Here is a 19,967-nt window from a genome sequence, read left to right on the forward strand (position 1 = left end):
TACAATAGCAATGCTTCCTTATGGGGGAAATGCTATAGTTCCTAGATTAAAGGATTTGACAAAGGACTTCATGTTATTCTTATGGAAAATATGGAGCCATATGTTCTAGACATTGGTCTAGACCATGAAATAATTTTAGAGTTGGTTGGGTGGCCAGACTCCAAGAAGAACAGTAAATGACTCAATGTCTGCCTGGAAGAGACCTCTACTGGGGGACCCACAATCTAGGCAGGGTCCTAAGCCATTTAACTTTTCCTTTATCACTGACTTGGAAAAAGGCAAACAAGGCATGCTTACCAAACATGCAGATGGAACAAAGGTGGGAGGGGGACTGAGCTCCCTGACTGACAAAGTTAGGATCCAAAATAATCTCAATGAGCTGGAATTTAAGGCTGAATTTAACAAAAGGAAATCTATCCTTGACATTTTTAGGAGCATTTCATTATTGAATTAAGTCTTATGATCACAACATTACAAACTAATGATGATACACCCTTACATCTCCTCATACTACATGAATTAGTAATCAAGATAAAAACAAGACCTATTTGATTTCATTGGTATGGAGATATTCCAGGTAAGGAAAGCAGTCAAGTCAACAAGCATTTATTAAGCACTGACTATGTGCCAGACTGTCCTAAGTATTATGGATACCAAGAAAGGCCAAAATTATTCCTACCTTCGAGGAGCTCATGATCTAATAGGGGGAGACAACATGCAAACGATCATGTACAAGCAGGATAGATAGATAGAGATCTCTGTCCATATATATGGATGTAGCTAGCTATCTATTCGAGGGAGAGAGAGAGAGAGAGAGAGAGAGAGAGAGAGAGAGAGAGAGAGAGAGAGAGAGAGAGAGAAAGAGAGAGGCAGAGAGAATGAGAATGGAAATAAATTGGAGATAACCCCAGAGGAAAGATACCAACAGTAAGGAGGACCATGAAAGATTTCTCACAGAAAGTTGAATTTTTGTTGATTTGAAGGGAACCAGAGAAACCAGGGCACAGAGGTAAGGAAGAAGAGAATTCAGGTGAGGGATAGCCAGTGAAAATGCAAGGTGAAAATGGAGTGTATTTTTCAAGGAACAACAAGGAAACCAGTGTCACTAGAATGGAGAGTTGATGGAGGAAAGGAAGGTATAAGCTGACCAAAACGAGGCCAGTTTATGAAGAGCTTTAAAAGCCAAACAGAGGATTTCGCATTTGATCCTGGAGGCAAAAGGGGGCTATTGGAATTTATTGAGCAGGAGAAAGATATGGCCAGACTTAAGCTTAGGAAGGTCACTTTGGTGGCTGAATGGAGAATATAATGTAGTAGGGAAAGACTTGAGGCAGGGAGGTCAACCTACTGCAACAGTCTACTATTATAGTCTGTAGTCCAGTATATATATATATAGACTATATATAATATATAGGCTATAGTATATAGTCTGTATATAATAGTCTATTGGCTACTGCAATAGTCCAGGCATGAGGTGATGAGGAGCTGACAGTGAGAGAGGAGAAAAGAGGGCACAAGATCTTACAAAAGATGCTGCAGAGGTAGAATCTTCAGATCTTGGCCCCAAATTGGATATGAGGTAAGAAAGAGAAGTTGAAGATAATTCCCTTTGCTGGTACTGGTTGGTACTTTATCATTTATAATACTAGTTACCTAGAGGAACTGAAAGGTTGTGATTTGTCCAGGATCACATAGCCAGTACACACTTGTGTCTATGTAGAAATAGACGTGTGTATATTAATGTATATACATGTATGTGCATATATGTATGTATACATGTATGCACTCACGTATGTGTGTATGAGGCAGGATTTGAGGCCTGATCTTCCTGTCTCAGAGGCCAGCTATTTCTATTCATTGCTCTCCTGCTTTTCTGTGGCTAGACTTAAAACCACACTGAAGAAAACATAATTATGTTCATTTAAACACAAACCTACCTAATCTACATAATTCCCTAAATTACAGTTGCTGAACACAATTTTAAAGCAACCATTCATGATCAAAGTTCTCTGGTTGATAAAAACAGTTTATATAAGCAGGGTTATGGCATATGTTTAAAGGAAAGAAAAAGGAAATCTCGTCATGCGGCGTCTTTTTGTAAAGGAGGCAGCAAACGGCCATTGCTCATTGGTAGTTTTTCCGAGATATGCTTATCAAATCTGCCCTTCCTCCTTTCTTATGAATGCCGGCAAGGATCATTTCTGTTCCAGGGATAGACTTCTTCGGGTTTTCCAAGTATTCCGTCAGTATATCCTCGCCCCAGACGATGCCTTTGCTTTTGTTGGCATCTGTGCCAAGAATCCTGGAGCCAGACCAGTTTTTATCCAAAGAGTCCACTCCGATGAGGTCCAGTCCTGTGCTTGCCTCCCTATCCAATTGTGCGGCACTGTGCATACTTCTGAACAAAAAATCCTCTTGTCCTTTTCAATGTCGGCTATTGTGAATTTGGCTCTGGCTCAAGTGAGCTTGTTAACCACTGTCCTTAGTTCCTTTTCCTTTGACCAAGGGCATGCTGCACCCCTAATAAAATGAATTTAATAGGGATGTGTGTAAAGTCTTACCTTTGGCTTCAAAAACTAGACTCCACAGATGGAAGAGGTATTTTTAGATGGCAGTTTGCTTGAAAAAGATGTGGGGATTTTAGTGGAATGCAAAGTAGGTAACAGCTGAGTGGCAAGTAGATAAAGCACCAGGCCTGGAATCAGGAAGATTCATCTTTCTGAGTTCAAATCTGGTTTCAGACACTTACTAGCTGTGTGACCCTGGGCAAGTCACTTCACTGTGTTTGCCTCAGTTTCCTCCTCTATGAAATGAGCTGAAAGAGAAAATGGCAAACCACTCGAGTATCTCCATCAAGAAAACCCTAAATGGGGTCCTAAAGAGTCAGACCTGGCTCGATACCAGACCACAATGTGACTGTGGTGGGGGAGGCTATCTGGACTTGTGATAACTTTGATGGAGAAGATGTTTTCCCATAGGGAAACTCCTTCCAAAGCAAACCTCTATACTCTACAATCATAGAGTTGTTTGGACACAGGGACATTAAGTGATTGAACTCAGAAGATGAAGGTCTAGCACTTTATCCACTTTGCCACCTAGCTACCCAGATTAAATTGTACTTGACATTTATTCATTCTCCTACATTATAGCAGTGGTAGATAAAAATGTTTTTAGAGTGATGGGCTAGTTAGGTGGTACAGTGGATAGAGCACCAACTCTGGAGTCAGGAAGACCTGAGTTCAAATCCAGCCTCAAACACTTACTATGTGACCCTGGGCGAGTCACTTTTCCATGATTACATAAAAACTGATCTTAATAAATATCATTACTTAAATCTCTTACAGAGCTCAGGTAATAATAATGATGATGTGATAGTATATTGCATTTATAGAGCATTTTAAGACTTGTAAAGTATTTCATAAATATAATCTCATTTGATCATTCCAACAATGCTTAAAGGTAGGTATTCCTATCTTGCAGATGAGTAAACTGAGGCAGATAGATGTGAAGTAACTTCCCAGGGTGTGAGGCTGGATTTGAACTCAGATCTAGTCCCCTATCCATTGCACCACCTAGCATAAGATGTAAACATCTAAAATAGAAGTAATTCCCTAGTCCATGTAAAAAGTAGCTGCTTACTTGGGATAAGTCCAACGGTGTTAAGAAAGCCTTTCCCAAGAGCAGCTTGGTGCAGTGAAAGGAATGCTGACTTCAGAGTTAGAGGGCAGGGGTCCAAATCCTACCCCAACCTTTATTGACTATATGACTCTGGTTTAGTCAAGTCTCCTTTCTCGTCCTCATTTTCCTCCTCTGTAAAATGAAGGTGTCCAATGACAATGGTCCATGGGCCTTAACCAAATTAAAGTGTAACTAGGAAATATTTAAGAAAGTAAATAAAATACAATAAAAAATTATATTGCATTTCAAAACTGAGTAAATATGTAGCCCACAGGGATTCCCATCCGTTTCTATTTGGGTTTGACACCCTGGACTAGATAGATGCTAGAGGAGCTTACATCTCTATCAGAAAAGAAAAGTAACAAGCATTTATGAAGTTCCTACTGTGTGCTGAGCTCATTACAAATATCCTCTCACATGATCTAGGTAAATCCTGTTTTCATCCCCACTTTACAGTTGAGGAAACTGACGCAGATGAATGTTAAGTAACTTCCTTGGGTTCACACAGCCACTAAGTGTCTAAGGACAGACTCGAACTCAGGTCTTCCTTACTCTAGGATCAGTGCTCTATCCACAGCACCACCTTACTGTCTCTGTAAGAGAAAACAATATGTACATAAATGGTTATATACAAAATAGATACATGGGGATTGTTGGGGAGAGCAATAGCTTTCTGGAGATAAAAATAATAATAGTAGTAGTATTAGCATTTATATAGCACCTACTGTGTGCTAATCACTTTCCAAATATTGCCCTCTCATTTGATCTTCACAACGATCTTGGTTTTTCAGTAGATTTTCAGTCATGTCTGACTCTTCGTGACCCCATTTCTTGGCAGAGATACTGGAGTGGTTTGCCATTTCCTTCTCTGGCTCATTTTGCAGATGAGGAAACTGAAGTAAAAAGGGTTAAGTGACTTGCCCAGGGTCACACAGCTAGGAAGTATCTGAGGCTAGATTTGAACTCAGGAAGATGAGTCTTGTTGATTCTAGAACAGTACCCTAGCCATTGTGCCACCCACTTGAGCTGGTGTTTCCACAGGAGAGGTAGATGTTATTATTATCCCCATTTTATAGTTGAGGAACTTGAGGTTAGGTGGCTTGACCAAGTTCATACAACTAGGAAGTATCTGAAGCTGAATTTGAACTCAGGTCTTCCTGACCCCCAACCTAGTGCTCTGTCCATTGCCCCACCCAACTGCCTATATAGAAAGGCCTCATACAGGACTTATTGTCAGAGCAGAGCCTTGAAGGTAAGTAAAGATGCAAAGAGTAGGAAGGAGTGTGTTCCAGCCATGGGAATACAAAATGGAGGTTCCTGTTTATGAGGCACAAGAGGGCAAGTCTGATTGGACCACAGAGTGCAGGAATGAGCATAATATATAAGAAAGCAAGAAAGGTAGATAGATTGAAAGCTGGTGGGTGTCTTGGAGCCACACTGAGAAGGGTAGAGGAAATAAACCTAGAGGTGACCAGGATCTATTTTATTAAGCAGGGGGAGCATGATCATACCTGTGCTTTATCAAAATTGCTTTGGCATGGAGCATGGATTAGAGGGAAGGAGACTTGAGGCTGGGAGGCCAATTTGAATACTATTGTGATGATCCAGATGAAGGCTAACGAGAGCCCGAATGAGTATCAAGTAGGGAAGCTGGATTTATAAGATGGTCGAAATGACATGATTTAGCGACTAAGTGAATATGGAAGGTGAGGAGGAGTGAAGATTCAGAGATGACCCTGAAGCTGCAGATCTGAGCAACTAGAAGAAATAAGGACATTTGGAAGAGGGGCCAGTTTGGGGCAGAGATGCTGCTGCTGAGTTCCATTTGGGACATGCTGAGTTTGAGATTCCTGCAGACCATCCCTTTTCCAAAGGGGTGACAAGGAGCTATGCCCATCTGGGCAGAGTCCTCTCTGCCCTCAGGATTGTGACTCCTCAAGGGAGTGCTGCTGTACCTGACCCTAACCTACCAAGGGGCAAAGGTGGTTCCTGTCATAGGGTGGTCAGATCACAGACTTGGACCTAGGAGGGGTCTTGGAGACCATCTATTCCAATCTCCTCATTTTACAAATGAGGTAACTGAGGCCAGAAAGGTGAATTGTCCTCTGACCCTGGCTTGGAGTCCTTGGGCCATAATCCTGCTTGAGCTTACTTAGGGAAATGGATTCCATTCCTTTTTTCTTATTCATCCCTTGACACTGCCTCTCATAGGCCTGGGCACACAGTAGGTCTTGAGAGGGCCAGAGATCCAGAGGCACTGGGCTCTAATGCAAAGAGCTCTGGTTTGAGAATGAGGATGCCTTGATCAAGTTCTGAAACTGATGCTTAACTAACTGGGTGACCTGAGCTAATGCTCCTTCTCTGAGATGTTGAGATGTTCATCTAAGGGAGGCAGCATGATGTAATAGAAAAGAATGACTGATATGGAGTTGAAGAAAATGGGTTCAAATCCTGGCTCCATCACTTACAAGCTGTGTGACTTTTGGCAAGTCCCTTAACCTCTAACTGGTGCAAGTTGGAAGGGACCTCAAAATCCATCTAGTCTCAGTTTTCTCAACAACAAAAATTAAGAGGCTGAGCTAGTTAGGGATTATTAACCTTTTTGTGTTATAAACCACTTTGAGAGTTGGGTAAAATCCTATGGACTTCTCAGAATAATGTGGCAGTTTTTAATTTATAATTTTAGAAAATACTAAATGTCAGTTAGCATTTAGTGAAAATAGAGATGTAATTTTTCCCCTGACCAAATTCACAGACCCTATAAATCTATACACAGACCCCAGGATCCCAGGTTAACAACCCCTGGGCTAGATGACCTTTGAAGTCCCTTTCTACTCACAAGTCAGGATCCTAAGATCTGTAAAATGGGGAGAATAATTCTAGTGTTTGTGAAGGAAGTAGTTTGTAAACCTTAAGCAGCTATTGAAGTTCCCCTTCAATATAAAATAAGTGCCTATTATGTGCCAGGCATTGTGCTAAGGGCTTTTTACAAATATTCTTTCATTTTATCCTAACAACCACTAAGAAGGTAGGTGTTTTATTTCACAGTTGAGAAAACTGAGCAGATGGAGGTTATGAGTGACTTGCCCAGATCATAGAGATAAGAACTGTCTAAGGTCAGATTTGAACTCATTTCTTCCTTTCTCCAACCCCAGAACTCTATTCATGGCACTACTTAGCTGCCTCATTGAAATGGGTGCTTATTATTCCCCCCAAGTTTTTGATCTATAAATATGAGCAGGGGACAGGGTTTGGGTCAAAGGGTTCATGCAATCGAGGGAGGGAGGGCCAAGTAATCCAAAGGAATTTGGGAGGGTAACAACAAGAGGAAGAGGACGACAGCAGACCAGCCTAGGATGAAGCTAGAATTTTCAGGGAGGAGCAGGACCGCCCAAGGGTCTAGGACTGGAGCCCTGCCCTGGTCTTGCTCACTGAACACCTACCTCTCCTGGCAGATTACCGCACTGGACCTTGCTTCACCCAAGTCAACAACCAGGTGTGCCAGGGCCAGCTGAGTGGGCTCGTCTGCACCAAGACCATGTGCTGTGCCAGTGTGGGTCGTGCCTGGGGCCACCCCTGTGAGCCCTGCCCTGCCCAGCCCCACCCCTGCCGCAGAGGCTTCATCCCAAACATTCGAACTGGGGCTTGTCAAGGTAAAGAGGAGGACAAAGAATCATGTGTTAAAATGATGGTGTGGAGAATGAACAGGGGGATGCTGGATCCTGGGGAGAGGAGGGTGGTGATAGGGCAAGGGGAGAAACTTTGAACTCCTGAGCCCTACCAGGGCAAATAGCTAGGGAGAACCTGAGCCCCATGGGGAAGTCGTGTACTAAGCCTCATGGGGAGGAAGCTCAATTGGACAGACCCTGAGTCTTACGGGATAAGGAGACTCATTGAAGAGATCTTGAAACCTTTCTGTGAGTAGACTCACTAGGAAGACCTTCAGTTTGGGGGTTGTAGTAAGACATGGCAGGGCAACAATCCCCACTAAGACTCTGAGTCCTGTGAGATACGAGGGTGATAGGAGGTTCATGGTGGGTAGGGATCAGAGCTGTGGAGGATTATGGAATAGGAAGGGGATGAGGGTCCAGGAGAGAACTGAATCTGAGAGCTGGTGAAAAGGGGATCTGGATGTGTGGATTGTGGTGAGGCATTGGGGTGACTTGTAAGAACCCATTTCTAGACTCTGGGCCAGACTTTGGGTTATGTCCCTCTTTGTCCTTCACAGATGTGGATGAGTGCCGGGCCATCCCAGGCCTGTGCCAGGGCGGGAATTGCATCAACTCCGTGGGCTCCTTTGAGTGCCGCTGTCCCGCCGGTCACCGGCTGGGTGAGGCCAGCCACAAATGTGAAGGTAGGGGAAACAGGAGGAATGAGACATGCATGAATTCAGAGAAACAGGGGCAAAGAGGAAGGACTGATATGGGACACAGAGATGTGGAGGTAGACTGCTGGATTTGGAAGGGAAAGGGAACAGGCTTGTGCCAGGCACGGTGCTAAATACTTTGCCAATATCATCTCATCTGATTCTCCCATCAACCCCAGGAAGTAGGTGTTATTATTATCTTTATTTTAGAGATGAGAAAACTGAGGCAAACAGTGGTTAAGTGACTTGCCCAGAGTCACACAGCTAGTGAAAGTCTGAGGCCAAATTTAAACTCAGGTCTTCCTAACTTCTGGGCCAGTGTTCTATCCACTGTCCCACCTAACTGCCTCTGGGGTAAGTAGGACCCAAGTCCACATCCTCAGCCTGCCTCATTATTAAATTGTTATATAAATTATGGAATATTTAAATTCTAAGGGCTGGCAGGGCCCTTAGAACACAGAGTGTCAGAGCTGGGAGGGTCCTTAGGACAAATTACATAATTATATAAATAATAAATCATTATTAAATGAGTGACCTTGGGCGAGTTATTTCTCTCTGGGTTTCAGATGCCTTATCTTTAAAATGATGGAGTTGGATTATAAATGTTGATTCCTTCCAGCTCTAAACCTATGGTCACTTGTTAGAAACTAATCCTCCTAGCATGAACTCAGACTTATTTCCTGGCCTTTTTTTTTTTTTTTATCAGACCTGCAATTTCATCAGCATAGCGAACTACTACTAAGGAAATTCCCTCCACAAAGGCAGATTGACACCTTCTCTGCAGTTAAGGTCGTAGAGTTAAGTGACTTGCCCAGGGTCACACAGCCAGTAGACATCAGAGGCAGAATTTAAGCCCAGGTCTTCCTAGCTTCAAAGAGGACTCTATCACACCGCACTGCCTCCCCAGCTTAGAGTTCTGGAATAGTCACAGCTCCCATTTTGACGTGTTCAAGTTTACAAAATATTTTTCTCACAATAACCCTGTGAGGTCAATGGAGAATTTTCATTTGCATTTTGCATATGAGAAAATTGAGAACCAAAGACAGCAAGTCATTCTCTTAGTCACACAACTAATTAAGTGTCAATGCCTGGCCTTGAACCCAAGGCCCTCTGATTCTAAGTTCAACGCTATTTCTATTATACCAGGACATTTCTACTACATTGGGGGCAGGGCCTGGGCAGAGAAGAGAATAAGGGTGACCTTGGACAAGTCCCTTCACTTTTCTGACCTTTATCTGTAATGGGAGAAACAATCCTTGAACACCTTCCCACTGTCAGAAGGCTGGAGGCAGGAGTTTGGACAGTGCTATTAAAAAGGAAAGAGGCGGACATGATGGAGGGGATGGAGGAAAAACAGGGCTCAGGATGAGGAGGATATCTCATGTGCTTCTCTTGTCCCTGCCCCTGTTCAGATGTAGATGAGTGCAGCACTATCCCTGGCATCTGCGAAGGGGGAGATTGTGCCAACACAGTGGGGAGCTATGTCTGCACCTGTCCCCGAGGCTTCATGGCAAGTGCCGATGGTTCTCACTGCTTGGGTAAGATGGTTCTCAGTGCCTTGGGGTCCTGGGGGTGGTTTAGGACTCTCCAAACCTCTCCCTCTCTCTCTCCCTCTCTCTCTCTCTCTCTCTCTCTCTCTCTCTCTCTCTCTCTCTCTCTCTCTCTCTCTCTCTCTCCCTCTCTCTCCCTCTCTCTCCCTCTCCCTCTCTCTCTCTCTGTATAAATATATATATATATATACCCATCCTTAGTGCACGGTCAGGTCACTCTGCTCAGCCACCAGAGACCTTCCTGGTGTCTGATACTCAGGCACAGAGCTTATAGGACCCTCAGTGCAAGACTATTGACTCACCCTCTGATTAAGACCTTGAATGAATGTTAGGATGTTAGTCAGGGACTTGTGGTCTCCTAATGCTGTCCAATTCCTCTGTCCTCAGTGAGAAGGATGAGGTCCTGGCTCTCTCTTACAAGCCCCACAAACCAGAGGCCTTTTTATCATGATGGTCTGATATTTGCCTCTTTATTGGTGGGCCCCAGATAGTGGGTACTTGGCTTCAAAGGCTGGGCTCCACCTTCTAAATAAGAAAAAGACCCTTAGAACTCAGAATGTCAGAGCTGGGAGGGCCCTTAGAACACAGAATGTCAGAGCTGGGAGGGCCCTTAGAACATAGAATGTCAGAGCTGGGAGGGCCCTTAGAACACAGAATGTCAGAGCTGGGAGGGCCCTTAGAACACAGAATGTCAGAGCTGGGAGGGCCCTTAGAACACAGGATGTCAGAGCTGGGAGGGCCCTTAGAACACAGAATGTCAGAGCTGGGAGGGCCCTTAGAACACAGGATGTCAGAGCTGGGAGGGCCCTTAGAACACAGGATGTCAGAGCTGGGAGGGCCCTTAGAACAAAGAATATTAGACCTTCTTAAGATACAGAATGCCAAACCTGGAAGTGACCTTAGCTAGAAAGATCTTAGAACACAGAACCACAGAGTTGGGAAGGACTTAAAACATCCTGATGCCAGAGATTGGAGGGACATTAGAATTTGGAGTATCTGAACCGTATTGTGTGGTTGTTTCCCATCTGACCTCCCTGCATCAGGTTTTCTATCACTCACAAATAGGGGTCTGGTACCTCCAGGAAACACTCTAGTGTTATTGATTTTCATAGCTCGCCATTCCTCTACCATGACCATTCCTCCAATCCAACGCTATTATGGTCATTATCTCTCCTAGTGAGATCCCAAAGCCCTCAGCCCAGGCTCCCCCCCTCCCATTTTGACCGGTCTTCTCTTTCCTAAAACAACCATGAGTGACTTACTCTTCCTTGGATTCAGCACCACTGTTCCTCTGGTGCCTAGTTTCTCTGGCACTCACGGGCCCTGTGATTCTATGCTGCAGATCAAAGAATAGGTACCTGCTTCTCTGCATTACTGGGGGGTCGCTGTGCTGGAGAGCTTCCAGGCCAAGCTTCCAAGAGACAGTGCTGTTGTGAATGGGGTCGATGCTGGGCCGTGGGATCGACACCAGAGATGTGCCCCCAAAGAGGCTCTGGTGAGCTGATGTGGGAAAGCAGCTATAGTGGATGTCTTGGGAGAAAAAGGGAGGGGAAGGAGGAGAAAAGGGAGGAAGGGTAGAAAGCAAGGGTAGCTGTGGCATTCCTCTATCCACAGTCCCAAAAAGAAAGGAGTGGGATTGGTCCCCAGACTTTTCCTGCTAAGGATCTTTTCTCTTACATGGCAAACACCAAGAACAGAGATCAGTGTATCTTTGAACACAGATCCCTGATCCTCTATCACCCCAGGTCCCCCCGTTCACCTGCACCTGCTCTGCTTCCTCCTCTATGTTGGCCCCAGGTCCAATGACTTTCCCTCTCCCTGCTTTGTAGATGAGTTTCGCCGGCTGTGTGTTGAGGGCCCTCCAGTGCTGCCTGCCTATCCCGGGCACTTCCCAGGCCTTCCAGGATTTGGGCCCAATGGTCTGGGCCCTGGTCTTACTGGGCCCGCTCGACATGGTCCGCATGGTACCAATGGACAAGGTGCCCTTCCCAGCCTTCCTGGCCTGGGCCCTGGCAGCTCCAGCATTGGTAAGGACAAACCATCTCGTCAATTCTCCCCACTACTAATACGGCTGCCTGGGAGACCTCTCCTGCCTTGAGAAGGCCAGAAGGGGATCCCTTAGAGAGCTAGTCCTGAAGGGGAAATGCTGCTTTCCTTCCCTACTTTCAGATCCCTTCTCTCCCTCACTGTCCACCTCCCAAAATCATTGACTGGTGCTTTACATGGCATCTCTGTTGTAGGTTTAGGCAGGGTGGGACAGAGGGATTAGGCTTGTTCTGCTTGGCTCCAGAGGGCAGAACCTAGGTCAGTATCAGGAGGGAATTGTAAGGGGGTAGATTTTGGTTGGATGTAAGGGAAAACTTCCTAACAATTAGCTTTCAAAAGAGGAATGAGAGGGAGTGTGTTTCCCATCACTAGATGTCTTCAAGCAGAGGCTAGATGCATGGGTTTGAGCAGATCTCCTTTGAGATCCTTCTCAGCCCTAACATTCTGGGATCCTAGGGTGAAGGGGTCAGGGTAAAAATGGTGACCTCTGTCCTCATGGGCCCCTGCTCCTAGGCACAGCCACACTGAATCAGACCATCGATATCTGCAAGCATTTCACCAACCTCTGCCTCAATGGGAGATGCCTCCCAACTTCATCCAGCTATCGGTGCGAGTGCAACATGGGCTACAAGCAGGATGTGCGTGGAGAATGCATTGGTGAGCACAAAGCCCAGGGGCAGGAACAGCAAGGGGAGGGGACCCTTGGGCTTCTCCTGAGTCCTGAGATAACTGAGGGTCATGAGAGGGAACCAAAGCCCTCTGAGACTCTGGAGGGTCAAGAGAGGGGACCTGTTGGGGGAGAGGTTGTTAAGACTTCAGAGGAGAGTGGAGGAGTAGGAACCTGGGTTTTTGTTAAGTTCTGGAGAGACAAAGATGAGGGGGAAGATTTGGGTTCCCATAAAATTCTTAAAGGATGAGAGAAGAAGACCTGGATTCTTACTAAGTGCTGGAAAAACGGAAAAGGCGAAGGGGGAACCTGGATCCCTGTGGCATGCTCAGGAAATAGGGTTGGGTAACTGAAGGCTGGGACTTTCTCCACAGATGTAGATGAGTGTTCCAGCAGCCCCTGTGTCCATGGAGACTGTGTCAACACGCCTGGCTCTTATCATTGTAAATGCCAAGAAGGCTTCCAGAGCACCCCCACCAAACAGTCCTGTGTTGGTATGATGCCCCTGGGGAGGGTGGACAGCTCATTTTTATGTCCCTAGGGGAGAGAGAGTCCATAATTCTGTAGGCAAATCACCCAGCCTTTCCAGGACTTAGATTCTTCGTCTGGGGAGACTGTCTGTAGGCAGCCAGATGGTACAGTGAGTAGAGTATTAGACCTAAAGTTTGGAAGACTTGAATTAAAATTCTGTCTCCCATACTTAACTGTGTGACCCTGGGCAAGTCATTTAACTTCTTACAGCCTCAGTTTCCTCATCTTTAAATGGAGCTAATAATGGCACCTAACTCCCAGGATTGTTAGGATCAACTAAATTTCTATGTTTAATAAGCACTTTGTAGTCCTTAAAAAATTATATAAATGGTAGTTGTTTCTTATTATTATTATCTGAATATAAAAGAGTTGAACTAGATGGTCTCTAAGGCCCTTTCCAATTGATCTTGCAATCTGCAATCTCTAGGGTTGCTGCTTGGTATAAAAGGAGTAGCCCTAGAGTGGCAGTTAGGAGACCTCATTAGATGTGGACTTCTAGGTGAGTTACTGTATTATGCAGAGTTGTTGTCAGGAAAATACTTTTGAAAAGTCTAAAGAAATAGGAATAAGATAACAACGATTATTATTGTTATAACTGCTGACATCTAAGGGTTATGGTCTGTCTACTGTACCATGGGCCCCCATGCTCCCTTTCTCAAATACACATATGCACAGAGCTTCCTCAACCCTACTCTCCCCACCAGACACCTGGTCACCACCCACTTACAGCTCCATTTCCTCACAGATATTGATGAGTGTATCCTAAATGGTGGGATGTGTCGTCATGGGCGCTGTATTAACACAGAGGGAAGCTTTCAGTGCATCTGCAATGCGGGCTTCGAGATCACTCCAGATGGCAAGAACTGTGTGGGTAAGTTGGCTGTGGGGTAAGGGAGAGAATAAGACCTGTTCTGGTACTCATACTCAGTAATGGCAGAGGCTCCAGGTATTGGTGGACTGGAAAGCAAGTGTGGGATTGGGAGTAGGGAGGGAAGCAAAAGTATAAGGGGAGGGCTCTGGGCAAACAATTCCTTCCACTGTGAGTACCACCAATTCCTCTACAAGCTCTCCAGGCCCTTATGTTTTGTGTTCTGTTATCAAGGATTGAGGAAGGCTACCATGGCCAGGGAAGACTTGTTGCAAGAGGCAAGGATCTGAACTACTCAGGAAATTATTTGTGAACTTAACAACAGACTTCTATGCACGCATCCATCCATCCATCCATCCATCCACCCACCCATCCATCTATTCATCCATCCATCCATCCATCCACCCATCCATCCACCTACTAAGCTAACATTATTATGCAACTACTCTGAGAAAGATACAAATATTAAGACCCTATATATAAGACCCTCACTCTGCCTTTATGGTGTTCAAGGTCTGGTTGGTAACTATGATAGGACAGGCACTGGACCTGTGATTTCATTAACATAGGGAACCCCCAGATGAGAAAATTCCTTCTAGCAGTTCAGCTTAGCACCTTCTCTGCATATAAAAGACTGCAAGGATTGCTACAGCTCCAGTGTCAAACAGAAACAGAAACTCACCCATACATAAAGATCCCTGCCAGTTGCATATTGATTTAATTTTGAAATGTAATGTTATCTATATTTTATTGTGTTTCTATTTATTTTGTTAAGTATTTCCCAACCATACTTCAGTATGGTAAAATGGGCCACATCCAGTCTGAGTGTTTGATATCTCAAGCCTAGAGCATGAGGCATGAAGTGATTTATCTTATGACACGTAGCTATTATGTATCTGTGGTAGGCCCTGAACCCAGGTCTTTCTGGCTCTGAAGTCAGCTCTCTCTCTCTTATCACACAACACTGTCTCTCAATTATGTTGCAAATTAGAATATAGAGGAGTGACATATAGTGATCAGACTCAGAGGGCCTGGGTTCTAATCCTGGTTCTGCTAGTGCCTAAGTGGCCTTGGACAGTCTACTTTATCTCTCTGGGAGTTGTTTTTCTGGGTTTCCATTTCCTCATCTGTATAATGAGGGGGTTAGACTAGATGTGTTCTTTCCAAAGATGAGTCTTTGATTCTGTGACCCTATGATTAAGTGCGTTAGACCTCCCCTAAATTCCTCCAATGCCTCATCACAGCCAAGGAGGAACAGAACGTTCTTGAAGGCAATGCCAGGGGAATTGAAGTTCCGTACTGGTTGGTCCTGTGCTGGCCAGTTCTGTACCAGTCAGTCTTATCCGTTAACCCAAATGCTTAACATGCTTAACATTATCACATGCACTTATATGTTTAGACATGTTCTCACTCAAGCACACAGCTCTGGGAATTACTGCTCAGAGTTAAGCCTAGGGAGTTAACCTCTTGCCTTAGAGGCTCATCCAGGCATCTCTAGCATACACAGAATCCCCAGAGGACCACACATGGGCTCCAGAGAAACAAAGACTTTCTCCAACAGCTGGTGAGGGAGAAGGGATTCAGGAATGGAGACAGCCCTGCTGGAGTGGGATCCTTGGGGCCAGGGGGACTATGTAGATTCTGGGGCTGCTTGAAATACCCACCTGGGCTCAACTTCTTCCTGTGTCCATCCCCACAGACCATGATGAGTGTGCAACCACTACCATGTGTCTCAATGGTGTGTGTCTCAATGAAGCTGGAAGCTTCAAGTGCCTGTGTAAACCTGGTTTCCTGCTGGATCCCAGCGGGCGCTACTGCGTGGGTGAGTGTGTGTGTGTATGTGTGCAGAGGGATCAGGGAAGGGGAGGGGGGAGGATGGAAGGGGAAGGATGTGGGCAATGGGAGATGGAGGAGGACAGCCGATAGTGGGGAGAAGCGGGGAGGAGGAAGGGGGAATTGGGAAGGAGAAGAAGGAAGGAAAAAGGATGAGGGAATAGGGACAGAGAAAGAGGAAGACAGGATGTAGGGGAGGAGGAAGAAGGAAATAGAAAGGAATAAGAAAGATGGGAAGAAGGGGAGGAAAAACAGAGAAGGGAGTGGGAGATGGGGCATGAGGAAGGAAAAGGTATAGAGGTCGGTCAGAAGGGGAGGGACACAAGGGGTAAAGATGGGAATGTGAAGGACAAGGATGGGAGACAAGAATCAAGAGGAAAGCAGAGGGAAGGCACAGAGATGATGGGGTGGAGGTGAGGGGGAGAAAAGCTGGTGTTGCTTCTGTAACCCAGACCTCCAGCTCCTGCCGGTCAAATGCACTCTCTGCTCTCCTCTGTAGAACAATAATGCAGAAACTGTTCAATGAAATGACCTACACTAGGGGGTTATCAAGAAAGAGAGGGCAGATGAGGAAAAGTTTTTGCTGATCTTGTATCATAAAGTCTCAGAGCTTGGAAGAACCTTAGAGAGCATCTAGTCCAACCCGTATGTGAAAGAAAAAGAGGCCCCATTTCTTTGTAACCCAGCTGACAAGTGGTCCTCCAGTCTCTGCTCAAAGAGCTCTGAAGAGGGGAAGCCTTTCCTCTCATGAGGCAGCATATCCCACTTTGGGACAGCTCTCAGAGTCAGAAAGTTCTTCCTGACATCAAACCTAGTAGGTGGAGATGGGGAGGGAGAGCATCCCAGGGACGGGGGACAGCCAGAGGGAATGTCCAGAGCTGAGAGATGGAGGGTCTTGTTTGTGAAACAACCAGAATGTCAGTGTCTCTGAATTGGAGACTACATGGTGGGGAGTAAGGTGTGAGAAGACTGGAAAGGGAGGAAGGGGCTGGGTTTTGGAGGACTTTGACTGCTGAGCAGAGCATTTTGTGTTTGATCTTGGAGATAAGAAGCCACTGGGATTTATTGAAGGGGGATGACATGATCAGATCTGTGCTTCAGGAAAATCACTTTAGTGGTTGAATGGAGGGTGGATTGGAGTGGAGAGAGACTAAAGGCAGGCAGATCCACCAGCAGGCTATTGCAATAATCCAGGTGTGAGGTGATGAGGATCTGCACTAGAGGGATGACATTGTCAGAGGACACAAGGGGGCAATGTCTCATAGAGATTGTTGGTGCATCCCATGAAATAAGAAAATTTTTTACGGAAGCACTAAAGACATGACTCTTTCAACTCTGGGCAGATTAAATGCTGGCTATCATAATATATCTTTACAGTTATAATTTGGTTTAAGCCCATATGACATTTTAATAGATTGTCTTGACTACTTCTGCCTCGGGGCATTTATTAACTTTACAAAAAAACTGTGACACTTGCTCTCTCAAATGCCCCTAAGTTGAGCTCAAAAAGATTTTCCTGAGACAAAGATTTGTATTGTTTTTACATTCTCTGCGCAGGAAATCTTATATATCAGACTTTCTAACTCTTCCCTCTTTAAATTTGGATTTGGAAATCCATGGTCCAAAGGAAGTTTTTTCTGTATTGTCCTGGGTTAGAGACTCTCTAGAAAGTAGACAAGTTTCTGTAGAGGCGTCTAGATCACTCCACTAGAAATAACTGTATTGCATGTCTAAAGTGATGTCAATAGTTAGCTCCCCTTGACTTCAAAAAATGTTCTTTTCAGTATGCTAGAGCGCCTTCTGTTGGGCATCCAGCATGTAGCAACCATTCACATAACAGTAATGAAGGCAAAAGCATTCTTCCAGGAAGGATGATTATTTCTTTCTCTTCCCACTTCTCTCATCCCAATGATAATAATAGTTCACACCTGGACTATTACAACAGTTTCCTGAATGGCCTCCCTGACTCTGTCCCCTTCCATCCACCCACAATGACAAGAAAGTTCTTTCTCAACTGTAACTCCTCCTTGGAAGTCAAGCTTCATTTGTTGTTGATCTCTGAATTAGGGTCTTCTTTCCTTCATTTTCCCACCCATGAACGAACACAAATGCTGTTGAGACCCAAGCCTGCCCGGCTGAGCATCCATCACCAAGAGACATAGGAAACTCTTATTCCAACCCTGTCATTTCACAGAGGCGAAGACAGAGGCTCAAAGCACTTAGTGGGCTAGTGGACAATCCAGAAATAGAAGCCAGCTTTCTAGCTGGCTAGCTGTATGGTCAGATGATAGAGGATTTCCTTTTTCAACATGCCCCAAGGGAAGTCCATCAACCTCATATATGATATCTTAATTTCATCAAGGCTTTTGGCAAAGACTCAGATTATCTCTATGGACAAGATGAGCAAATGGGTAAACTGGTTAATAATAGAAATAGGTAAATTTGGAGATTGTTCAGTGACCTGACCCAAAGAGTAGTAATTCATAGGTTCTTGAAAAAATCAATGTCAAATGTACGGTATGGAGGGGAGGGAGGTATGGCTAGAAAGTAGTGGTTCTGAAAAAGATCTGGGTATCTTAGCAGACCACAAGCTCAATATTAATCAGCAGTAGAATTGTGCAACCAAGAAAGCTATTATGATTATGATTATTCTTTAACTCAACCAATTTTCCTTTTAATACTAACGCAATTTAAAATTGCTTTAAAAGAGTATGCAAAATTAAGGAAGTGATATTCTTGTTCTATCCACCCTACTCAGATCACATCTGCAGTACTGTGTTCTGTTCTAAGGGCCACATTAGGGTGGACATGGATAGACTGGAGTGTGTACAAAAAATGGGACATTTTGGGTGGCAGTGGGTCTTGAGATCATGTCACAAGAGGATTTGTTGGAGGAACTGGGAATAATTAGCTGGCAAAAAGAGAAAAAAAAGGAAAATAAAGAGAGACAATAGCTCTCTTTCAGCAGTTCGTGGTGGAAGATGTTGGTTTTAGAATTAGATATTGGAAGATGTTGGTATTTGACTTGTACTTGGTACCAGCACACAGAACTGAGAGCAGTGGATTGAATTTGTAAGGGGACAGATTTCAGGAGGCAGTGGTCTCTCACTGGAGGTCTGTAAGCAAAGACTGAAGGATCAATGACTCAATCAATAAACATTTGAGTACACAATGAAAGTACTCTTACACAATGAAAGGCAAAAGATAGTCCCTGCCCTCCAGCACTGTACCGGGGATACAGTATGCAAACAGCTTTGTACAAAACAAGCTCTAGGCAGGATGAATAGGAGATAATTCAAGATAGGGGAGGCTCTAGACCGCTTGTTCAGTGTGCCAAGAAATCTTGATTAGGAAAAGGTAGATTTTTTTCATTTTATTTTATTTTCATTTTTATTTTGAATTAACGCCAAAATAATATTATATATATATAGTTATATATAATTATAATATTTGTCTCTGTATGCTTCATGGAACAGAAAAAAAATATTCCTACACACAGCTGTGAAGTTACACCCCCTCCAAGTATACCAAAAATCTAACACGTTATTTTCCAAGTTGTCCTGCTTGTCTGTGTTTGCTTTTGATCTTCTGTTCTGTCCTGTGTGTGTGTTTTTTTAATGTGTCAATGACCCTCTTTTCTTATTTTTCTTTGGTTTTTTTTATGCTGATAGTCCTAAAACTAACCACCCTTTTCCCTCGAACCCTATCTCTCCCCACCACCACCCCCATTGAAAGAAAGAAAACAATACCCTTGTATCAAATACTCTTGGGAAAAATAAATTTCCAAAATGGCCATATGCAAAAATATGGATCTCATTCTGCACCTTGAACCCATCACCTTCAAGGCAAGAGATGGAGAGATGGGTAGACATCATCATCATCAAGCCTTTGGCATCATGGTTGGTCGTTGCATTGACCAAAGTTCTAAAGTCTTTCTTTAGTTGTTTTTCTTTACAATGTTATTGTTATATAAATTGTTCTCTAAGTTCTGCTGACTTCATTGTGCATTCATTCACACAAGTCTTCCAAGATATTTCTCAAACTGTGTCTTTTATAATTTCTTAAGACACAAGAATATTCCATTGCATTCATATACCGTAATTTATCCAGTCGTTCCTCAGTTGAGGGGCTACTCCCTTAGTTTCCAGTTCTTTTCCATTCCAAAAATAATTGCTAGAAGTATTTTTGGTATATATGGATCCTTTTCCTCTTTGATTTCTTTGGAGTAGAGGTCTGATCATGGCATTACTGAGTTAAAGGTCTTGCACCATTTACTGACTTTGAAATTATAATTCCAAATTGCTTTCCAGAATTGCTAGACCAGTTCACAATTCTTCCTACAGTGTATTAGTGTCTATTTTTCCTCAGTCCATACAATTATCATTTTCTCTTCTTATCATCTTTGCCAATCTGATGTACGAGAGATGG

The 19,967-nt window shown here is 44.2% G+C and overlaps 1 protein-coding gene and 1 pseudogene across 2 annotated transcripts in view; one reads left to right on the forward strand and one right to left on the reverse strand.

Annotated features, from left to right (window-relative positions):
* The window catches only part of FBN3 (fibrillin 3), a 103,257-nt gene that overhangs the window by 20,308 nt on the left and 62,982 nt on the right, over positions 1-19,967 (forward strand). For both annotated transcript variants that reach the window (XM_072600972.1, XM_072600973.1), the window contains 9 exons: positions 7,134-7,331; positions 7,907-8,032; positions 9,457-9,582; positions 10,937-11,089; positions 11,424-11,621; positions 12,154-12,297; positions 12,682-12,801; positions 13,584-13,709; positions 15,406-15,528. In XM_072600972.1, coding sequence (XP_072457073.1) covers positions 7,134-7,331; positions 7,907-8,032; positions 9,457-9,582; positions 10,937-11,089; positions 11,424-11,621; positions 12,154-12,297; positions 12,682-12,801; positions 13,584-13,709; positions 15,406-15,528 — 1,314 coding nt within the window. The remainder of the gene's footprint in view (positions 1-7,133; positions 7,332-7,906; positions 8,033-9,456; positions 9,583-10,936; positions 11,090-11,423; positions 11,622-12,153; positions 12,298-12,681; positions 12,802-13,583; positions 13,710-15,405; positions 15,529-19,967) is intronic.
* Positions 2,055-4,863, reverse strand: LOC140498696 (cytochrome c-like; annotated as a pseudogene).

The sequence above is a fragment of the Notamacropus eugenii genome, chromosome 4 (assembly GCF_028372415.1).
Source record: "Notamacropus eugenii isolate mMacEug1 chromosome 4, mMacEug1.pri_v2, whole genome shotgun sequence".
NCBI classification, from domain to species: Eukaryota; Metazoa; Chordata; class Mammalia; order Diprotodontia; family Macropodidae; genus Notamacropus; species Notamacropus eugenii.